This window comes from Carassius carassius, chromosome 36 (genome assembly GCF_963082965.1).
Source record: "Carassius carassius chromosome 36, fCarCar2.1, whole genome shotgun sequence".
Classification (NCBI taxonomy): Eukaryota; Metazoa; Chordata; class Actinopteri; order Cypriniformes; family Cyprinidae; genus Carassius; species Carassius carassius.
This window is the reverse complement of record NC_081790.1, coordinates 14,812,633-14,835,043: the sequence shown is the minus strand read 5'-3', so window position 1 is coordinate 14,835,043 and position 22,411 is coordinate 14,812,633. Positions and strand designations below refer to the sequence as shown.

The following is a 22,411-nucleotide window of genomic DNA, read 5'->3' as shown; positions in this document are numbered from 1 at the left end:
GCACGGCGCTTTACATGGGGTTCCCGTAGCGTCTTAGCTAAGACGCAGTACGAGAGAACTCTCGTAAGAGAACGTACTCGGTTACTAACGTAACCTCGGTTCTCTCTAGAAGAGGGAACGAGTACTGCGTTCTCTGCCGTGCGTACGATTCACTCTGGTACGATTCGGCGATGAAATAAATCAGGTGAGTCAGCCTTTTCGAGCTCCTTTTATAGGGTTGGGCCACACCCATTTCGGCGGGAAGTGGCAAGAAGGTCTTATTGGTCTGATGTTGCATCAGCCTGCGCTCGATAGGCTTGTGCAGTTGCCGCAGAGCAGCCAATGAGCGAGCGAGCTGTCTCGCCTATGGCTGTGTGCTGCTGCAAATGCGCTTTACAACAATTCAAAATTAAGGATGATTTTTTGCTTCAGTATTTCGTGAAAAGAGACTTTTCCCGTAGCGTCTTAGCTAAGACGCAGTACTCGTTCCCTCTTCTAGAGAGAACCGAGGTTACGTTAGTAACCAAGTACGTTTTCTAACAAAAGCTCAGATAAGAGTGGGTTATTAATATATGAATGTGTGTAGTTTGTAGATATGAAAACTCTAAATGAGTTTCACTTTAACAGTGTACAAGTGCATAAAATAGACTGTGTGCATACATTTTATGAAGATTAAATAGAATGTGGCACTCCTGCTTTTCATTATTCGTTTTTTTTTTTTTCTTTTGCAAGAGACATCGTGTTGCCAGGCATGTTATAACTTGTCATCAACTGGTTCTGTATGATGGAATATGAAAAAAAAGAAAGCATGAAAAATAAATAGAAAATTTTTATATAAATGATAAATGGTATGTTAAATTATGCACATATGTGTACAGTATTGATAGTTTTAAAAATCTTAAAAAATTTGGCATAAAATAAGTTAATCTCCGAGTTTGCTAATTGCTTGAGGGCATCAACATGTTTAATTATTATGTAATTGTAAAGCCTGTTTATCACCATGTCATATTTTAGAGTGAGCTTTAATGCATTTGCATACAGCATTAGTCCACAGTACTTCTGGAACATTTGAAAATCACAGTCCTTATGCCAAACAAACACACATGGGTACAACATTTGATCATTTCTTTATTTTCTTTTCTTTTTTTAACATTACCAATTATTTTTCAAATTATGTATTTATATAACAATATTATATGAATAATATTATATATATATATATATATATATATAAATACCATACAATTAATGTATGATAACAGAGGGCTTTACTTTGCCTGAACAATAGCAGAAAAAATATTTAAATAAGGGCCACACAGCTTCATCTCTCATACCATAGATCAGAGGACTCAGGCAGCGTGGCAGAATAAGAACAAGAAGATAATTTAAATATCTCAGATTTATGAAGAGTGAAGAGCCGCTTCCAATCACTGTGTATAGTGTTCTCTCTATTGTTGCATACAGGAAAGAGGTGAGACACAGTCCCAGCTGAATCAAGTGCAATAGCACCGTTTTGAGGGCTTTCTTAGCGGAATCTTTATCAGAGGAAACAGACTTGACTGCCATCATAATGCTAATGTATGTGAAAATTATGATCACTGCAACAGACACGAAATAAAGAACATCAAATCCTTGAGATTTATCTATCTGCCATTTGGCTATAAACAATTTCTCTAGTGTGCAGAATGCAATATCTGCTAAATAATTGGGGTTGAAACTTAAAGCAAGAATAATGTCAGCTATAATATTGATAGAACTAAGAAACCAGATGATTCCTATGGCGATTCCAGTCCTTTTTGGTGTGGCGATGTTGCAGTGCCTCAGAGGGAAGCAGATTGCAATGTACCGCTCCAGAGACATCAGTGCTAGTGTCAGAGGAGTGTTAAAGAAAGTACAGTATGATATAAAGACTAACAGAGTGCAAATAGATTTTGGTATTGGAAGAAAACAGAGAGCTACTGTGTACATAATAGTTGTGACCAGCAAAAGCACAGAGTCATTCATAAGCATGTGGCCAAAAAGAATGTAGCGAGGCGTCTCCTGGAATATGCGCTTGCTTTTTAAAGCAAAGAGCATCACACAGTTTACAAAACAGAAGAAAAGAGATGTTAACACAGCCACTGCAGTTTCAGTGCTGGTAGCAGCATCCATATCCAGCTTAAAGACTTGTGGATGAAGGAAAGACGCATCCCCAATTGTGCCATTGGAATCCGCCATGAGCTGAAAGACAAGAAACGGAGAAACTATACTGATGAGAACATACAGTATAAATCATGCAGTTAGACTCGTGATCCTGCCCAATGAATGTTTTCTACCTTTCAGTTTCATGAATTAGAGAGCAATTAAAAGTTTGCAAGACCTCAGACACAAACGTGTTGCCCTTCTGCCCATCAGCCTTCTACCTGCTCTCGATTCTGAACTTATATAGCTGTAAAAGTTCTAGAGGGATTGAACGAAAGAGGGAGATGGGGAAAGAGTGTTTGTGGGTGCGGGTTAAAGGCAGGGTAGGTAAAAAATTTATAAACAACTTTCTTCCAAATTTGTTTAAACTTTCTATATATATTAATGCATAATTAAAATGTAAGTACTCTGATAAAAAGAGTATAAAAATCGTTTGACTCTAGACCGTTTAATCTGTATTAAACACAGCTCATTATTTCCATTCAGGACGAAACATAGGATTGGCTTAGGTGACTGTCACTCTCTCGCAACCATGGCAACCACCCTTTTGCCACACATGACCTGCCCACTTGCGCGCGCACGTTTGATTTGAGGAATTCAAGAGTCACGGATCCTAGGAATACCAAAACAATGGCAGAGAAACAGCAAGCAAAATTCACAGTACCGGCCTATGCAGTTAGTGAAGGCAAACCAGGCAAAAAAAGGAAGACAGTAACAGTACAAGAAAAGGCAATGAACAAAAAGTCTTTGGATAAACAAAGAAATAAAACACGAGTTAATATCGGTGTGGCTTTCCAGCGATGGCGAGAACTGAGGGAACTCAAGGGGCTGAAAAGTGACTCCTTGATGGATTTATTTCTGCTGGACAGGTAAATGTTTCTTTTTGTATTTTGATCATACATATTTTTTTGTTTATTTTTTCATGAGGCGTGTGTCATTAGCACACGTAGCTGCGTAATATAGCTAACATTACATTACTTAGCGAGCCATAGTAGAGGCTTTGGAAGGAGCCCAGAAGGGAGGGGGTGGAGTGAATGGAAATAATGAGCTGTCTTTAAAACAGTCGTGAGAGGTCTACAGACACTCAATTTTTATACTTTCTTTTTCAGAGTACTTACATTTTAATTATGTATTGATATATAAATAAAGTTTAAACAAATTTGGAAAAAAAGTTTTTTATAAATTTTTTACCTACCCTGCCTTTAAGAGTTACATAGAGTGGGATTTTAAAGTGAGAGTAATTTAATACAAAATTCTTTATTAAAATTACATTGTCCTCAAATCAATTAGAGTTAACTGAAAATTTACATGAATTTCAAAATATGCCCAGCTTTTTCATTGGCTTTTCTGCGCTTCGCGCCCTTCTTGCCACTTCCCGCCGAAACGGGTGTGGCCCAACCTATAAAAGGAGCTCGAAAAGGCTGACTCACCTGATTTTTCATCTCTTCAGCGAAGCTCACGCATCGCTGGATCACGGAGGAAGCAAGCGCCGTCTGAGAAGCATATCAGCGGGACGAGCCATTCTGAAGCTGCTGGCCACGCCGCCTTCCACTGCCGTTCCTGCTGCGCTGTCCGGCGCCTATATCCTTTGTATCCTTACATCTTTATATCCTGTGTGTGTTCGCCCTGCGACGCACACTCACAAAAAGAGCTGCGTTTTTTTAAAGATGCCCTCTTGCGGCTCGTGCAGAGCCCCGCTCAGCGAAGGAGATCGTCACGTCATCTGCGTCTCCTGCCTGGGTGAGGACCATGCAGCGCTCGCGCTCGCTGACGGCGGATGCCCTCATTGCGAGCTAATGCCTATGGTGACTCTGAGGACTCGCCGGGCGTTCTTCTCGAACCGCAGCGCCGTAAGAAGCGCCGCTCGCAGCGTCTACCAGAACCGCCTCCAGCTCTGCCGAGCTCGCCGGTTCCCTCCGCTTCGCCGGCCTCCCCTGCATCGCTTCCCGATGGTCAGCGTCCGCTGTCTGCCGACACGTCATCTGAGGAAGTGGATCTCAGGCCCGTGTCGGAGGAAGAGGACACCTGCTCTCTGCTTGCTTTGGGCAGTGAGGGTTGGCTCCGTGGATCTCGCGCCCTCTGCTCAGAGGCCCAGCAGACGGGCGGATATCGATAAGGAGCTGATGCGAGTGCTCGCGCTGGCCGCGGCGAGCCTCGGCCTCGAGTGGTCTGCACCAGCGCCCCCTTCTCGTTCCCGGCTGGATGGTAGCTTTCTCCCGGATGAGCGTTTTTCTCCAAGCTCAAAGCACGCCCCCTTTCTTCCTGAGCTTCACGAAGAAGTGGCGAAAGCTTGGAACGCTCCATTTTCGGCGAGAGTCCGTTCATCTGTTTCACCAGCATTCTCCACACTGGACGGTGCTAAAAACAGAGGCTACCTGTCACTTCCGCCGGTGGAACAGGCTATAGGAGCGCACCTTTGCCCGCCCTCTGCTGGACGGCGGACTAAGGCGGCGTTGCCATCCAAAGCCTGCCGCATGATGTCATCGCTGCTTGCACGGATCTTCTCTGCTGCTGGGCAGGCTGCGTCTGCGCTGCACACCATGGCCACGCTGCAGATTTTCCAGGGCGATCTCCTCCGCAAGCTGGATGAGATGGGACCTGAAGCAATCTGTCTTGCGGATCTGAGCAGTGCTTCGGATCTCTCCCTCCGCGCTGCTAAGTCCGCTGCACAGGCCATGGGATGTGTTATGGCTTCCGCTACGGTGGCTGAGAGGCATTCGTGGCTGATGCTTTCTGACATCAAGGAGTCTGAGCGCGCTGCGTTCCCTGACGCGCCGCTGACTCCTGCTGGTCTCTTCGGATCATCTACCAACGAGTTTGTTGAGAGATTCGCCGAGGACCAGAAAGCTTCGCAGGCGTTCAAGCACTTCTTGCCGAAGCGCTCCGGTTCTGCAACTAGCCGCTCTAGACCGGCCCCACAGAGCTCTCAGTCACGCCCACCGCCTCCAGCTGCGTCATCGCGACAGCGTCAGCAACGCAGCTCGGGACCCCGTTCTCGCTCTTCAAGCCGTCGCCCCACGCCGCGGGAGCCGCGGCAGAGGATTGCGGTGAAGCCGGAAGCCCCGAAAACGTCCTAGCACTGCTAGGAAAGCGCCGGTGTACGAGTTCCGCTGCGGCCGAGCTCTCACCCAAGCGCGCCGCTGTTGCAGTTCCAAGAATTGTGACTGCCTCAGCGTCTTCTGCAATGTGCAAGCCTGCACGAGTGCCCGCTTGCCTGCACACAAAAGCCGTTATCACGGCTACCCAGATGTTTCACGAAAAAAGTGTTATTTCTGGTGTTCCGGCCACGGCCGATGGTGCTATAAATGTAGTGACGATGCCCAGTCCTCAGTGCCCATCTCCACATGTAAGCACAGCCCTGCACACAGGGCCCGCGCCCATAAAAGCGACTCAGGTCGATCGCGCGCACTGCATAGTAAACGTGCCCACCCCTCAGTGCCCACAATTACTATGTCACACGCGTCATGTGGTTTATGTAAAAACGAAACCCATGCACGTTCGTCCGGCCACGGCCAATGGTGCTATAAATGTAGTGACGATGCCCACTCCACAGTGCCCATCTCCACATGTAAGCACAGCCCTGCACACAGGGCTCGCGCACATAAGATCGACACAGATCGGTCGCGTGGCTTCTGTAAAAACGAGGCCTGTGCACGTATGCTCTGCACAGGCAGACAGCAAGTTGAAAGTGGTAAATGTGCACACATGCAGCCCACGGTTACTCACAGACATCACGAGTCCCACGGGACCCGCTCAGCCCTCCCCCAGTCGGTTAAGCGCCGGGACGGGGTCGAGGAGGAGCGATCTGCCCGCTGTGATCAGCGCGCTCCCCGCCTCAGATGCGCAGCACACTCGAGCGCCGCCGTTGCCCAGTCAACAGAACGCGCTTCGCATCCAGCCCTTAGCCATTCATGCAGATGCATGGTCAGCACTTCCAGGGGTTTCGGATCGGGTGCTAGGCATTATAAAGAGAGGCTACTCGCTACAGTTTTGTCGACGCCCTCCGTGCTTTTTAGCACGCGCCGAAACTACGGTCAAAGCAGAAGTAGCACACATACTTCGGGCCGAGATATCAAAACTGTTGAGCAAAGGGGCTGTAGAGCCTGTGTCTCGAGCTCAAAGCAAAGGGGGGCTGTACAGCAGATACTTTCTGGTGCCCAAGAGAGACGGGGGTCTCAGGCCCATACTGGATCTAAGACAGCTGAACAAGGCATTGATGAAACGCAGTTTAAAAATGCTCACGACCAGGAAGCTCCTCACGCAGGTTCGCAGAGGGGACTGGTTCATGTCAATAGATCTGAAGGACCTATAGAAGGACCTGTATTTTCAAATACAGATAGCGTCAAATCACAGGCGATATTTGAGATTCGCCTTCGAGGGCCAGGCATACCAGTTTACAGTCCTGCCGTTCGGCCTGTCCGTGGCTCCTCATACGTTTACAAGGTGCATGGATGGATCGCTCCTCTCAGACTGAATTATTTGGACGACTGGCTGGTTCTGGCTCAATCACGAGCGGAGCTCGTGGAGCACAGGGCCGTTTTACTCGATCACCTCGAGAAGCTCGGTCTCAGTGTCAATTGGGCGAAGAGTTTGCTAAACCCCAGTCAGACGATTCTGTTTTTGGGGATAGTTCTGAACTCGTGTTCAATGACGGCGCGGCTGTCACCACAGCGCGGGTTGGGCATTCAGCGCGCAGTGAGTTTTTTCTGCTGGGCCGCGACCGTGTCGCTCAAGCACTGTCAGAAGATGTTGGGCCTCATGGACTCAGCATCTCCGGCTCTGCAGCTGGGCCTGCTCCGCATGCGCCCCCTGCAGCTCTGGCTGAAGGCGCGGGTGCCGCGCAGAGCGTGGGTGTCTGGCCGGCTGCGTCTCAAGGTCAATCAGAGCTGTGTCACAGCCCTGACACCCTGGACAGCAAACGGCTGGTACCGATCAGGTGTAAGCCTGGGGACTTCCCCGAATGTGAAGATGGTGTCGACGGATGCCTCCACTTTGGGATGGGGAGCACTGCTCAAGGGCAGACCGTCTTTTGGCCTGTGGTCAGAACGGGAAAAGCTCCATCATATCAACTGTCTGGAAATGCTGGCAGTGGAGAACGCGCTGATGCGCTTTTGTCCCCAAATCAAGGACCACCACGTCTTGGTCCGTTCGGACAACATGTCTGTGGTGTCCTACATAAATCGCCATCCCACGAAAACACTCACTGCCCCGCGTTCTTTTCCAAGAACGAAAGCGCGCTGTCACGGAAATGGCTGTGCTGCCCGCTTTATGCTTTCCCTCCCTGTCTCCCTCCTTCCGCAGGTGATAGAACGGGTGAGAGAAACGAGATGTTCAATACTGCTTGTAGCACCTCTTTGGAAGAACCAACCATGGTTCCCAGATTTGATGCAGTTAGCAGATGTCGCCCCGTGGCCAGTACCGTTGAGGAGGGACCTCCTCTCGCAGGCCAGGGGTTCGATTTGGCACCCTCAACCGGAGTTGTGGTCCCTGCATGTGTGGGCACTCAACGGTTACCCGCTGATCTCGCAGTGGGAGTGCTAAATACCATCACTCAGGCTAGAGCTCCGTCGTCACGACGTCTGTATGCCTCGAAGTGGTCAGTGTTCTCCAGCTGGTGCACAGCTCGAGGATGTTCACCCCTTAGTTGTGAGGTGACGGAGGTTCTCTCCTTCCTACAGGAGCTGTTGGATAAGGGCAGAGCCCCATCCATGCTCAAAGTTTATGTGGCGGCCATCGCAGCGTTTTCTGAAACAGCGTTCGGTCAGTCAATAGGAAGGAATGATTTGGTCATCCGGTTCCTTAGAGGAGCTAGGAGGCTGAATCCTCCCAGACCTCCGTCAGTCCCTATCGCGGGGGTTTTGGAGGCCATGAAGGGTCCCCCTTTTGAGCCTATCCAATCAGTTAGCCTTCAGCACCTGTCGTTCAAGACAGTATTCTTGTTGGCTCTCGCTTCAGTGAAGCGTGTGGGTGATCTGCACGCGCTCTCGGTGAGCCAGTCGTGCTTGGAGTTTGGGCCTAATGACTCAAAGGTCATACTCAAACCTAGGCACGGTTATGTGCCGAAATCCCTCAACACGTCGTTTCGGGCTTAGGTTATTGCCCTGTCTGCCCTGCTGGTGTCAGGAGAGGATAGAGACTCGAGCCTTCTTTGCCCTGTCAGGATTTTAAGAGCTTATGTGTCTCGCTCTGCTGCTTTTCAGCAGACGGCGCAGCTGTTTGTCTCGTTCGGTGGACGTTCCAAGAGAATGGCTGTTTCGAGACAGACTCTATCCAGATGGATAGTTGACGCCATAGCGTTAGCTTACGCTTCCAGGGGCCTTCAGTGCCCGCTGGGCGTCAGAGCACACTTCACAAGGGGCGTCGCCTCGTCGTGGGCGTGGTCTACTCGGATCTCCTTGCAGGATATATGTATGGCGGCAGGTTGGGCCTCGCCGTCTACATTTATCAGGTTCTATATCCTGGAGGTTCCCGCCTTGCAAGCAAGGCTGCTGTCGGTATAGTCGAATCAGGGCCCTGAGGGGAATTCTGAGTTCGTGAGCGTTATGCGCTGCCGACTGTTATATGGGCAGTATTCCGTAAGACCCGCATTGCCACATTGGTCAGGCCTTGCCTCGGCTGTGTGATATCATATTGCCGCATCTACGGATGTTGCTAGATATGGGACGGAGGGCTTCCCCCCTTCCTGTCCTGGACTCTCTGTGAGTCCCTCAGGTGACTGTGCACTGTAAATCCTGGGCGTTGCTTCAGGTTTATTGGTGTGTGATCCCTGCGTGCACGGCGTTTTACATTGAGTTCCCGTAGCGTCTTAGCTAAGACGCAGTACGAGAGAGCTCTTGTAAGAGAACGTACTCGGTTACTAAACGTAACCTCGGTTCTCTCTAGAAGAGCGAACGAGTACTGCGTTCTCTGCCGTGCGTACGATTCACTCTGGTTCGCTTCGGCGATGAAATAAATCAGGTGAGTCAGCCTTTTCGAGCTCCTTTTATAGGTTGGGCACACCCGTTTCAGCGGGAAGTGGCAAGAAGGGCTTATTGGTCTGATGTTGCATCAGCCTGCGCTCGATAGGCTTGTGCAGTTGCCGCAGAACAAGCCAATGAGCGAACGAGCCGTCTCGCCTATGGCTGTGTACTGCTGCAAATGCGCTTTACAAAAATACAAAATTAAGGATAATTTTTTGCTTCAGTATTTCGTGAAAAGAGACTTTTCCCGTAGCGTAAGACGCAGTACTCGGTTCGCTCTTCTAGAGAGAACCGAGGTTACGTTTAGTAACCGAGTACGTTTTATGCAAGCTTATGATAGATCACTAGCAGGGCCGACGCAGGCTCTGTTGGTGCCCTAGGCAAGATTTTAAATTTACGCCCCCCCCCCACTCCCCAATAAATCAAATCTGAAAATGCAGATTTTTCAAAGCTTACTATAATATAACATAACATAAATACTGATAACTATTAATATAAATAAGTAGTAAATAAATTGTGATAATAAATAAATCGAGATTTTGAAGCGCCTATAGGTATTTTATGAGTGAATCTGATAAAATAGCTCATTGAAGAGACCTGACATGAGCTACTCCCACAACACAACTATGCACAGTGAAAAGTACTTATTACAATAAAGGGAAATATGAGCATTATGAAATGCCTCAAGTAGTCTAACAGACAACAAAGGCAACAAAATAAAGGCTACATTTTGTTTTTTATTTGAACATGTTTGCCAGCTAGTTAGCTAGGTAGTTTGTCTAATTAGCATACCCATACCTATCATTTCAATTCTGTGCATACATGCAGTGGAAAATGACATACTTAAACTTAATTATTTAATCTTTTGAATGCTAGATTATATTTTTTTCAAAACCCTGGACTCTTTATGTTTGTTTTTGCCCCTGTGACCCAATTTTTGTCTCCCCTGTATGGTTTAATTAGTCCCCAGGTGTGTCTAGTTTCCCCTCCACATGTATTCCATGTCTCTGTTAATTTAGTTATTCCATGCACCTTTGTTTCCCCAATTATCTTGTCTTTATAAGCCATGTCCTTTCAGTCTGTTTTTGTCGGGTCTACCAGTTACATACGTGTGTCTTCCTCCAGTGTTCTATGTTGGATATGCCATGTGTTGGATTAATAAAGAGTCTTATTTCGCTTCTCGTCAGCTCCGTGTTCCTTCTGGCACAGTATCGTGACAGAAGACCCGACCTAAAAAAGTTTAAATTACGTCTCTCCCCTCTGTTTATTTTCCGGTTTTCCATTTTTTTTTTTGTTTTTTTTTTCTGTAGTGTTGTGTCCATGGATCCCCTCCGTCACCCTGAATTCCTCCTCTTGCTGGAGTAGAAAGGATGTTCTCTTGAGGACCATACAAGGTAGTTCCTGTTGCTAGCCCATCTCACCACCTACCCAGACTAGGTGCATTCTATAATGCAAGCCTCAAAACTGTGTGCAGAGAGGTGTCGTCCGAAGATGGTCCTCAGGAGGAATTTGCCACATTTGTGGAGTGGACTCTGGTGAGGTCGCCTCTCACCATCTGCCCCATGGAGGTCCACTCCGGGTGGGCTCCTGATCCCTAGTTAAGCCCAGGAAGGGCTCCAGCCCCAGAGCTCACTCCAGTGCTCATTCCTATAAAGAATCCTCCAAAATGCCTGGCCTTCCACCCCTTCCTGACTCCTCCACCGCTGTCATCTGGCAGCCCCTCTGCTCGTCATCAGCCCACCATCTGTGGCTCCACCATGGCTCCTAGCTCCCTCCTCTTTGCCGTGGCAAGGCAGCCACAAGCTCCACCTGGCTCCCTCGTCCTTCCAGCTCCACCTTGGTCTGGTGTTGACCATCTTAGGCCTCAGGACTCCACTCCTCTGGCATTCGCCTCGTCTCTCCACCCCTCTGGCTCCGTCAGGCTCCTTCATCCCCTCGGCTCCACCTCAGCCCTCTGTCGCTCTGGCTCCATCGCAGCCTTCTGGATCCACATCTCTGGGTCGGTCACCAGAGCCATCAGTTCCACCTAGGACCTCCGGATCCTCCCCATCACCCTGGCTCTTTGGCTCTCCATCTCCACCTCGGGCTTCTCCTCCACCTGCTCCGCTGCTGTGGGTCGGCCCCCTTGAGTCGGCGGCCATTCCTCCTCCATGGGTCCTCCCACCTTCGGCTCCACCTTGGGCCATTATGGCTGTGGCCTGGGTCCTGCTGGGCTCCTCCTGCTCCAGATCCCTCCTGGCTCCTCCCTCCATCGTCTCCTCCCTGGCTCTTTCCTCCGTGGTCCCTGTCTGCTGGCCCCCTCCTGGGAATCTGTCCTCCTCCAGAACCTCCTCCCAAGTTCCCACCCATTCCTCCTCCCCTCTGTTGTTTCTACGATGCGAGGATGCACCTACCGGTAGGAGGGAGTAATGTCACACCCCTGGACTCTTTGTGTGTTTTTGCCCCGTGACCCAGTTTCTGTCTCCCGTGTATGGTTTAATTAGTTCCCAGGTGTGTCTGAAGAAACACCACTCCATGTCCAAAATATTTCAGTAGATTTCAAATATCACATTTCTGTTTATAACGTATAATTAAAAAATAAAAAACAAAACATCAGGAGAGTTTCAAAGTGGCTTATTGGAACACCTAGAGTGCCAACTTTTTTCCTACCACATGACAAGTTAATAACATGGTTGTCAGAATTAAAAAGGTATAATTGCTTTTTCAGAACCAACCCCGCATCGCGGGGACCACGGCAGAGGATTACGGTGAGGCCGGAAGCCCCGAAGCCATCCTAGCATTCCTAGGAAAGCGCCAGTGTACGAGTCGCCGCAGCCAAACTCTCACCCAAGCGCGCCGCTGTTTCAGTTCCAGGGATTGTGACTGTCTCAGCGTCTTTTGCAATGCGCAAGCCTGTACGGTTGCCCGCTTGCCTGCACGCAAAAAAACGTTATCATGGCTACCCAGATATTTCCAGAAAAGGTGTAATTTCTGGTGTCCCGGCCACGGCCGATGGTGCTATAAATGTAGTGACGATGCCCACTGCTCAGTGCCCATCTCCACATATAAGCACAGCCCTTCACACAGGGCTCACGCCCATAAAAGCGACTCAAAGTCGATCGCGCGCACTACATAGTAAACGTGCCCACTCTTCAGTGCCCACAAACACTATGTCACACGTCATGTGGTTTCTGTAAAAACGAAACCCGTGCACGTTCGTTCTGCCCAGGCAGACAGCGAGTCTAAAGCAGTAAATGTGCGCGCTTACAGCCCACAATTACTCACAGACAGCACGAGTCCCACGGGACCCGCTCAGCCCTCCCTCACTCGGTTAAGCACCGTGGAGGGGTCGAGGACGAGCGATCTGCCCGCTGTGATCAGCGCGCTCCCTGCCTCAAATGTCACAGGCTTAACGCCCATGTTAGAGCACATAGAAGCGCTGCCGTTGCCCAGCCAACAGAGCGCGCTTCGCATCCATCCAACCCCTAGCCATTCATGCAGACGCATGGTCAGCGCTTCCAAGGGTTTCGGATTGGGTGCTAGACATTATAAAGGGAGGCTACTTGCTACAGTTTTTTTCGACGCCCTCCGTGCCTTTTAGCGCGCGTCGAAACTACGGTCAAAACAGAAGTAGCGCACCTACTTCGAGCCGAAATGTCAAAACTGTTGAGCAGAGGGGCTGTGGAGCCTGTATCTCAAGCTCAAAGCGAAGGGGGGCTGTACAGCGAATACTTTCTGGTGCCCAAGAAAGACGGGGGTCTCAGACCCATACTGGATCTAAGACAGCTGAACAAAGCATTGGCGAGACGCAGTTTCAAAATGCCTACAACCAGGAGACTCCTCGCGCATATTCGCAGAGGAGACTGGTTCATGTCGATAGATCTGAAGGACGTGTATTTTCAAATACAGATAGCGTCATGTCTCAGGCGATACTTGAGATTTGCCTTCGAGGGCCAGACATACCAGTATACAGTCCTGCCGTTCGGCTTGTCCATGGTTCCTCGTACGTTTACGAAGTGCATGGACGCAGCGCTCGCTCCTCTCAGACTCAGAGGCATGCGAGTGCTGAGCTATTTGGACGACTGGCTGATTCCGGCTCAGTCACGATCAGAGCTCGTGGAGCACAGGGCCATTTTACTCGATCACCTCGAGAAACTTGGTCTCAGTGTCAACTAGACGAAGGGTTCGCTGAACCCCAGTCAGACGATACTGGTTTTGGATATAGCTCTGGACTCACGCTCCATGATGGCGCGGCTGTCTCCACAGCGCGCGTTGGGCATTCAGCGCGCAGCGAGTTCTCTCCACTGCGGCGCGACCATCTCGCTCAGAGAATTTCAGAGGATGCTAGGTCTCATGGCCTCAGCATCACCAGTTCTTCAGTTGGGCCTGCTCCGCATGCGCCCCCTGCAGTTCTGGCTGAGAGCATGGATATCCGGTCGGCTGCGTCTCAGTGTCAATCAGAGCTGCGTTACAGCCCTGAAACCCTGGACAGCGAACAACTGGTACCAATCAGGTGTAAGCCTGGGGACTTCCTCGAAAGTGAAGATGGTGTCGACGGACGCCTCCACTTCGGGATAGGGAGCGCTGTTCGAGGGCAGACCGTCCTTTGGCCTGTGGTCAGAACGGGAAAAGCTCCAACATATCGACTGTCTGGAAATGCTGGCAGTGGAGAACGTGCTGACGCGTTTTTGTCCCCAAATCAAGGGCCACCACGTCTTAGTCCGTTCGGACAACATGTCTGTGGTGTCCTACATAAATCGCCAGGGCGGTCTCGGGTCCCGAAACCTGTACAGGTTGGTGGAACGCCTCCTGGTTTGGGCTCAGCGCAACTTGCGCTCGCTGAGGGCAGTTCATGTGCCTGGGCTACAGAATCTGGGTCCAGACAGGCTGTCCAGAAACAACATTCCCATGGGCGAATGGTCTCTATACCCACAAACAGTCCAGCTGTTGTGGGAGAGATTTGGCAGGGCGGAAGTGGTCCTCTTCGCGTCCCACGAAAACGCTCACTGCCCCGCGTTCTTATCCAAGAACGTAAGCGCGCTGTCACGGAGATGGCCGTGTTGCCCGCTTTATGCTTTTCCCCCCGTCTCCCTCCTTCCGCAGGTGATAGAACGGGTGAGGGAAACGAGATGCTCAATACTGCTTGTAACACCACTTTGGAAGAACCAACCATGGTTTCCAGATTTGATGCAGTTAGCAGTCACTGCCCCGTGGCCGGTGTCGTTGAGGAGGGATCTCCTCTCGCAGGCCGGGGGCTCGATTTGGCACCCTCACCCGGAGTTGTGGTCCCTACATGTGTGGGCGCTCAACGGTTACCCGCTGATCTCTCAGTGGGAGTGCTAAATACCATCACTCAGGCTAGAGCTCCGTCGACACGACGGCTGTATGCCTCGAAGTGGTCGGTGTTCTCCAGCTGGTGCACAGCTCGGGAATGTTCACCCCTTAGTTGTGAGGTGACGGAGGTTCTCTCCTTCCTACAGGAGCTGTTGGATAAGGGCAGAGCCCCCTCCACGCTCAAAGTATACGTGGCGGCTATCGCAGCGTTTTCTGAGACAGCGCTCGGTCAGTCAATAGGAAGGAACGATTTGGTCATCCGCTTCCTTAGAGGAGCTAGGAGGCTGAATCCTCCCAGACCTCTGTCAGTCCCTGTATGGGACCTCGCGACGGTTTTGGAGGCCATGAAAGATTCCCCTTTCGAGCCTATCCTAACGATTAGCCTCAAGCATCTGTCGTTCAAGACAGTGTTCTTGTTGGCTCTCGCTTCAGTGAAGCGTGTGGGTGACCTGCACGTGCTCTCGGTGAGCCCGTCGTGCTTGGAGTTTGGGCCTAATGACTCAAGGGTCATACTCAAACCTAGGCACGGTTATGTGCCGAAATCCCTCAACACGCCGTTTCGGGCTCAGGTTATTGCCCTGTCGGTGTCAGGGGAGGATGGAGACTCAAGTCTTCTTTGCCCTGTTAGGGCTTTAAGAGCTTATGTGTCTCACTCCGCTGTCTTTAGACGGACTGAGCAGCTGTTTGTCTTGTTGAGTGGACGTTCCAAAGAAATGGCTGTTTCGAGACAGAGCCTATCCAGATGGATAGTTGACGCCATAGCTTTAGCTTATGCTTCCAGGGGCCTTCAGTGCCCACTGGGCGTCAGAGCACACTCCACAAGAGGCGTCGCCTCGTCGTGGGCGTGGTCTACTGGGATCTCCTTGCAGGATATATGTATGGCGGCAGGTTGGGCCTCGCCGTCTACATTTATCAGGTTCTATAACCTGGAGGTTCCCGCCTTGCAAGCAAGGTTGCTGTCGGTATAGTCGAATCAGGGCCCTGATTTGAACTCTGAGATCGTGAGCGTTATGCGCTGCCGACTGTTATATGGACAGTATTGCGTAAGACCCGCATTGCCACATTGGTCAGGCCTTGCCTCGACTGTGTGATGTCATATTGCCGCATCTACGGGCGCTGCTAGATATGGGACGGAGGGTCTTCCCCCCCGTCTTGTCCTGGGCTCTCTGTGAGTCCCTAGGGTGACTGTGCACTGTAAATCCTGGGCATTGCTTCCAGGTTTATTGGTGTGTGATCCCTGTGCGCACGGCGCTTTACATGGGGTTCCCGTAGCGTCTTAGCTAAGACGCAGTACGAGAGAACTCTCGTAAGAGAACGTACTCGGTTACTAACGTAACCTCGGTTCTCTCTAGAAGAGGGAACGAGTACTGCGTTCTCTGCCGTGCGTACGATTCACTCTGGTACGATTCGGCGATGAAATAAATCAGGTGAGTCAGCCTTTTCGAGCTCCTTTTATAGGGTTGGGCCACACCCATTTCGGCGGGAAGTGGCAAGAAGGTCTTATTGGTCTGATGTTGCATCAGCCTGCGCTCGATAGGCTTGTGCAGTTGCCGCAGAGCAGCCAATGAGCGAGCGAGCTGTCTCGCCTATGGCTGTGTGCTGCTGCAAATGCGCTTTACAACAATTCAAAATTAAGGATGATTTTTTGCTTCAGTATTTCGTGAAAAGAGACTTTTCCCGTAGCGTCTTAGCTAAGACGCAGTACTCGTTCCCTCTTCTAGAGAGAACCGAGGTTACGTTAGTAACCAAGTACGTTTTCTAACAAAAGCTCAGATAAGAGTGGGTTATTAATATATGAATGTGTGTAGTTTGTAGATATGAAAACTCTAAATGAGTTTCACTTTAACAGTGTACAAGTGCATAAAATAGACTGTGTGCATACATTTTATGAAGATTAAATAGAATGTGGCACTCCTGCTTTTCATTATTCGTTTTTTTTTTTTTCTTTTGCAAGAGACATCGTGTTGCCAGGCATGTTATAACTTGTCATCAACTGGTTCTGTATGATGGAATATGAAAAAAAAGAAAGCATGAAAAATAAATAGAAAATTTTTATATAAATGATAAATGGTATGTTAAATTATGCACATATGTGTACAGTATTGATAGTTTTAAAAATCTTAAAAAATTTGGCATAAAATAAGTTAATCTCCGAGTTTGCTAATTGCTTGAGGGCATCAACATGTTTAATTATTATGTAATTGTAAAGCCTGTTTATCACCATGTCATATTTTAGAGTGAGCTTTAATGCATTTGCATACAGCATTAGTCCACAGTACTTCTGGAACATTTGAAAATCACAGTCCTTATGCCAAACAAACACACATGGGTACAACATTTGATCATTTCTTTATTTTCTTTTCTTTTTTTAACATTACCAATTATTTTTCAAATTATGTATTTATATAACAATATTATATGAATAATATTATATATATATATATATATATATATAAATACCATACAATTAATGTATGATAACAGAGGGCTTTACTTTGCCTGAACAATAGCAGAAAAAATATTTAAATAAGGGCCACACAGCTTCATCTCTCATACCATAGATCAGAGGACTCAGGCAGCGTGGCAGAATAAGAACAAGAAGATAATTTAAATATCTCAGATTTATGAAGAGTGAAGAGCCGCTTCCAATCACTGTGTATAGTGTTCTCTCTATTGTTGCATACAGGAAAGAGGTGAGACACAGTCCCAGCTGAATCAAGTGCAATAGCACCGTTTTGAGGGCTTTCTTGGCAGAATCTTTATCAGAGGAAACAGACTTGACTGCCATCATAATGCTAATGTATGTGAAAATTATGATCACTGCAACAGACACGAAATAAAAAACATCAAACCCCTGAGATTTATCTACCTGCCATTTGGCTATAAACAATTTCTCTAGTGTGCAGAATGCAATATCTGCTAAATAATTGGGGTTGACACTTAAAGCAAGAATAATGTCAGCTATAATATTGATAGAACTAAGAAACCAGATGATTCCTATGGCGATTCCAGTCCTTTTTGGTGTGGCGATGTTGCAGTGCCTCAGAGGGAAGCAGATTGCAATGTACCGCTCCAGAGACATCAGTGCGAGTGTCAGAGGAGTGTTAAAGAAAGTACAGTAGGAGATAAAGACTAACAGAGTGCAAATAGATTTTGGTATTGGAAGAAAACAGAGAACTACTATGTACATAATAGTTGTGACCAGCAAAAGCATAGAGTCATTCATAAGCATGTGGCCAAAAAGAATGTAGCGTGGTGTCTCCTGGAATATGCGCTTGCTTTTTAAAGCAAAGAGCATCACACAGTTTACAAAACAGAAGAAAAGAGACGTTAACACAGCCACTGCAGTTTCAGTGCTGATAGCAGCATCAATATCCAGCTTAAAGAATTGCTCATGAATGAAAGGCACATTCCCAATTGTTCCATTGGACTCTGCCATGAGCTGAAAGACAAGAAACAGAGAAACAATACTGATGAGAACATACAGTATAAATCGTGCAGTTAAACTCATGATCCTGCCCATTGAACGTTTTTCTACCTTTCAGTTTCATGAATTAGAGAGGAATTAAAAGTTTGCAAGACATAACAGACCTCAGACACAAATGTGTTGCCCTTCTGTCGTGAATGAGTCAGACATCTACCTGCTCCCAATTGTGAACTTATATAGCTGTAAAAGTTTTAGAGGGATTGAACGAAAGAGGGAGATGGGGAAAGAGTGTTTGTGGGTGGGGGTTAAGAGTTATGTAGAGTGGGATTTTAAAGTGAAAGTCATTTAATACAAAATTCTTCATTAAAATTACATTGTCATCAAATCAATTAGAGTGAACTGAAAATGTACATGAATTTCAAAATATCCTGACAACATTTCATAATGTAAATCAAAGTAAAGAAATAGCCGAGTCCACCCTACAAATCTAAGTATAATCTAAGTATGTTGTCCATTACAATAGGGCCACAGACAATAAATACTGCCACATCTATCAGAAGACTGATTTTGAGGAATAAATGTAAAAATGCAATGTGGTTGTGTTAATGGCTTGGTTGTGTAATGAGGAGACAGTGGTGTTAGGATTCATGTGCAGCTTTATTATTGCACAGGCATAAATCAGTAACTGGCGTTAGATGCAACGAAAACTTGGCAGATTCATAAACAAAGTTTGTGATCAGGGTCGAGGTAGGCGGCAGACAGATGTAGCATTTGGACCAATCAGACACACAACTATTTGTTATATTTAACAAATTAAATCTAACACCCCATCATCTAACCAAAGGGTCTATGGACCCATTCCCCGAAATCCAACTAACACTTGAAGAAGGCCAACGGGCCTTTGGTTCCATGGTAACCAGAGACACCTCTGATTACACTAGATTTGTCAAAACTTTACTATAATATAACATAACATAACATAACATAACATAACATAACATAACATAACATAAATACTGAGTATTAAAATTAGTAAATAAATTGTGATAATAAATAAATGGAGATGTTGAAGTGCCTAATCTGAAAAAATAGCTTATTGAAGAGACCTGAAATGAGCTACTCCCACGACTATGCACAGTGAAAAGTAATTATTACAATAAAGGGAAATATGGGCAATATGAAATGCTTTTAGTCTAACAGACAACAAAGGCAACAAAATAAAGGCTACATTTTGTATTTTATTTCTACATGTTAGCCAGCTAGCTAACAGTGTTGTCAGTTAAGATGTTCTAAAAAGGCTATTTCAAAATGCTACATAAACGTCACGGTCTAATACACAGTCGTTAACAAGTGATTTTTATCTCTATATTGATATTTATCTGCTCCTCTTCTTTGTGTCGTTTCTGCCTTGTGCCCCTGATAATTTTTTTTTCACTCATTTTATTAGAAATGATACTTTAAGAGCGCATAAATGGCAAAACTATTTTAAATGCATATGCCATGTATAATTAATGTGTTATGATGACGTATTTAAATTATGTCATGAAAGTGTTTAAATTAGTCCAACATGACTTATTGTGAAATCTAATGATTTTTCGTTGATGTCAATTTTATTTTATTCTAACATTGTATTAACCAGGAAATGAATGTTCTTAGAATTAACAGACAGTTGACACGGAGATGCCAAGTAAATACTTTCATCTTCTAAATATTTATAATTAATCATAACTAGTCTGTGCTGGTGATCAGTCTCAGGAATGTTGTATTGCGAGAAGTGAATTTGTGACAGAGTCCCTCCCCTGTGAGCATCTCCAGAAGCAAAGAGGCAGACAACGCCAGAGTCTTCCGTGGGGTCCCCGAGGTATTGTATCTGGGTGGTCTCTGTAAAGTTTTTGGTAAAAAAGGATCCAGAATATATCTTCTGCACTGACCCAGGACCGTTCCTCCAGACCATACCCCTCCCAGTCCACTAAGTACTGGCCCTGGCGAAGAGAGTACAGAATCTCCCGAACTTGGTACGCCTCCTCGCCATCTATGAGAGGAACCATCTGGTCACCAGACTCCTCCTGGTCCTCCACTCCTCTCAGACCACCAGAGGGATTGAGCAAAGAGACATGAAAAGTGTTTGAGATATGATAATGGGAAGGCAGAGTCAAACAGAATAAAACAGGAGTTATTTGTCTAAGAATTTTGAATGGACCCACGTACCTGGGACTAAGATTCTTGCAAGGTAACCAGAGTCGATGATCCTGAGTGGACAACCAGACCCATTGACCCAGCTGATAGTTGGGATTGGTGCGCCAATGGCGATTAGCTAGTTCCCTTGTTTGATGAACTGCTCTTTGGAGATGAACATGAGCCTTATTCCATGTCTCCTCGCTTCGTTGCAGCCATGAATTGATGGCAGGAAGTTCTGATGGTTCCCTGGATCATGGGAATAGTGCTCCAGTCGGACTGATTACGATGGCAGTATGTTTGGAGGAATCGAGTGAGTTCTTGATTGAGGCGTTCCACCTGATCATTTAACTGAGGGTGATACTCGGAGGTGAGACTGACATTGATTTTGAGTTTTTGGCAGAAAGCTGACCATACTCGAGAGGTGAACTGAGGGCCCCAATCAGAGACCTCGTCCTCAGGAAGGTCGTAAAACCTGAACACGTAGTTGTAGAGGACTCTTGTCTCAAGAGCAGTGGGTAGTTTGGGTAGAGGGATCAGGTGGCAGGCTTTGGAATGGTAGTGTGACCCTGTGAGGCAGGCAGATCTGTGGGTTGAAAGGTGGAACAGGCTGCTGAGGACAATTTGAGGCATTGGGTAGCCCTCTTAATCATAGAAGTCATAAGAGCTGCTACTGTGCTGAAGTTACAAATGAATATCCGATCGAAGTTGGAAAATCCTAGAAACCGTTGCAGTTCTTTTAAAGTGGCAGGTTGAGGCCAGTTGACAATGGCTCATACCTTCTTGTCATCCATGGCTACCCCTCCCAAACTGATGACTTACCTGAGGAAAGATACTGTCTCCTGGTGAAGCTCACACTTTTTGGATTTGGCATATAGCTGGTGGTTGATGAGACATTGTAAGACCGCAAAAAACTGCTTGACATGATCCTCATATGAATCTGAGTAAATTAAGATGTTTTCAATGTAAACAATGACCCAGGGATATAACATGTCTCTGAACACATCGATGAAGGCCTGGAACACTGAAGGCCTTTTGGAAAGCCTGAACAGCATAACAAGATACTCATAGTGGCCAGTTGTTGTAGAGAAAGTGATGTTCCATTCATCTGTGATGTTGAGTCCTCAATAATTGATCCAGAGATGAAGACCTCCATCTTTCTTTTTGACGAAAAGAACCCAGCAGAGGCAGTTGATGTGGATGGTCTAATAAAACCTTTGGAAAATTCCTCTTCAATATATGACTTCATAGCCTCAGCTGAAGGATGAGATAGGGGAAAAACCCTTGGGAGGATGTAAAACAGGTTGGAGATCGATGGCACAGTCACTTGTTCTACGAGGAGGTAGTTGGGCAGCTTTGATCTTACTGAAGGCCTTGGTGAGACTGTGGTATTCAACAGGGAGTTGAAATACAGATGTGAGATCCTTCCCCTTTCTGACTGGAGTAGCGTTGAGACAATTCTGATGGCAGTACTCTGACCACTGATTAATCTGTCCTTCGGACCATGAGATAGAGGGGTTGTGCTCCTCTAGCCAAGGAAGTCCCAGGATGATAGGGGTTTGTGGAGATTGAAATATGAAGAGGGGGATAGATTCGGTGTGAAGAGCTCCAGTGCATAAATAAATGTCCTTGGTGGTGAATTGAATCTGCCCGGTGCCTAGCAGACAGCCATCTAGTACTGCTACTGCCAAATGAGATACACAGGGAACAAGAGGAATAGTATGAGTCCTTGCAAAACTAGCATCAATAAAATTCCCCTGAGTCAATCACAGCCATAGAAACTGAAAGTGACATTCAGCCAAGTATGGTGACATCAGAATTCGTGCTCTGCATTTAACCCATCCAAAGTGCACACACACAAAGCAGTGAACACACACACACAGCAGTGGGCAGCCATTTATGCTGCAGCACCAGGGGACCAGCTGGGGGTTCAATGCCTTGCTCAAGGGCACCTAAGTCGTGTTATTGCCGGCCCGAGATTCAAACCCACAACCCTAGGGTTAGGAGTCAAACTCTCTAACCACTAGGCCACGACTTCCCCTTAGACTCTGTGATCTGCCCATTAATCTTAAAGGTGACTGGAATTTCTAAAGCAGTGGAAGAACTAAGAAATGTGAAAGGTCTAGAATGTCATCCCAGGCCACCCAGGACCTCTCCTCCAGCCCATATCCTTCCCAGTTGACGAGACACTCCAGCCTGCTGCCCCATCACGATGAACTCAGAAATTTCTTGACATGGTAGCTGGAGGGTTCTTTGAGGATTTTAAGAGGAGGAGGTCTAGTTGGGAGGGTCCTGGTGCAGAAGGAGAAAAGGGTTTAAGGAGTGAGACCTGGAATGCGGGATGAATACGATACCTTGCAGGGACCTCAAGTAGGTA

At 47.3% G+C, this 22,411-nt stretch overlaps 2 protein-coding genes across 2 annotated transcripts; both read right to left on the bottom strand.

Annotated features, from left to right (window-relative positions):
• Positions 1-1,224: 1,224 nt before the first annotated feature.
• On the bottom strand, positions 1,225-2,196 carry LOC132116722 (odorant receptor 131-2-like). Its single transcript, XM_059525592.1, has one exon. The coding sequence runs from the start codon at positions 2,194-2,196 to the stop codon at positions 1,225-1,227; it is 972 nt and encodes a 323-aa protein (XP_059381575.1).
• Positions 2,197-16,899: 14,703 nt separating this feature from the next.
• LOC132116720 (odorant receptor 131-2-like) lies at positions 16,900-17,917 on the bottom strand. Its single transcript, XM_059525591.1, has one exon. It carries the CDS (start codon positions 17,869-17,871, stop codon positions 16,900-16,902), a length of 972 nt encoding a protein of 323 aa, XP_059381574.1. The 5' UTR covers positions 17,872-17,917.
• Between the last annotated feature and the right edge of the window lie 4,494 nt (positions 17,918-22,411).

Bases quoted from the DNA above. Each gene is read 5' to 3' on its own strand.
- LOC132116722 (XM_059525592.1), bottom strand. From the start codon at position 2,196: ATGGCGGATTCCAATGGCACAATTGGGGATGCGTCTTTCCTTCATCCA.
- LOC132116720 (XM_059525591.1), bottom strand. From the start codon at position 17,871: ATGGCAGAGTCCAATGGAACAATTGGGAATGTGCCTTTCATTCATGAG.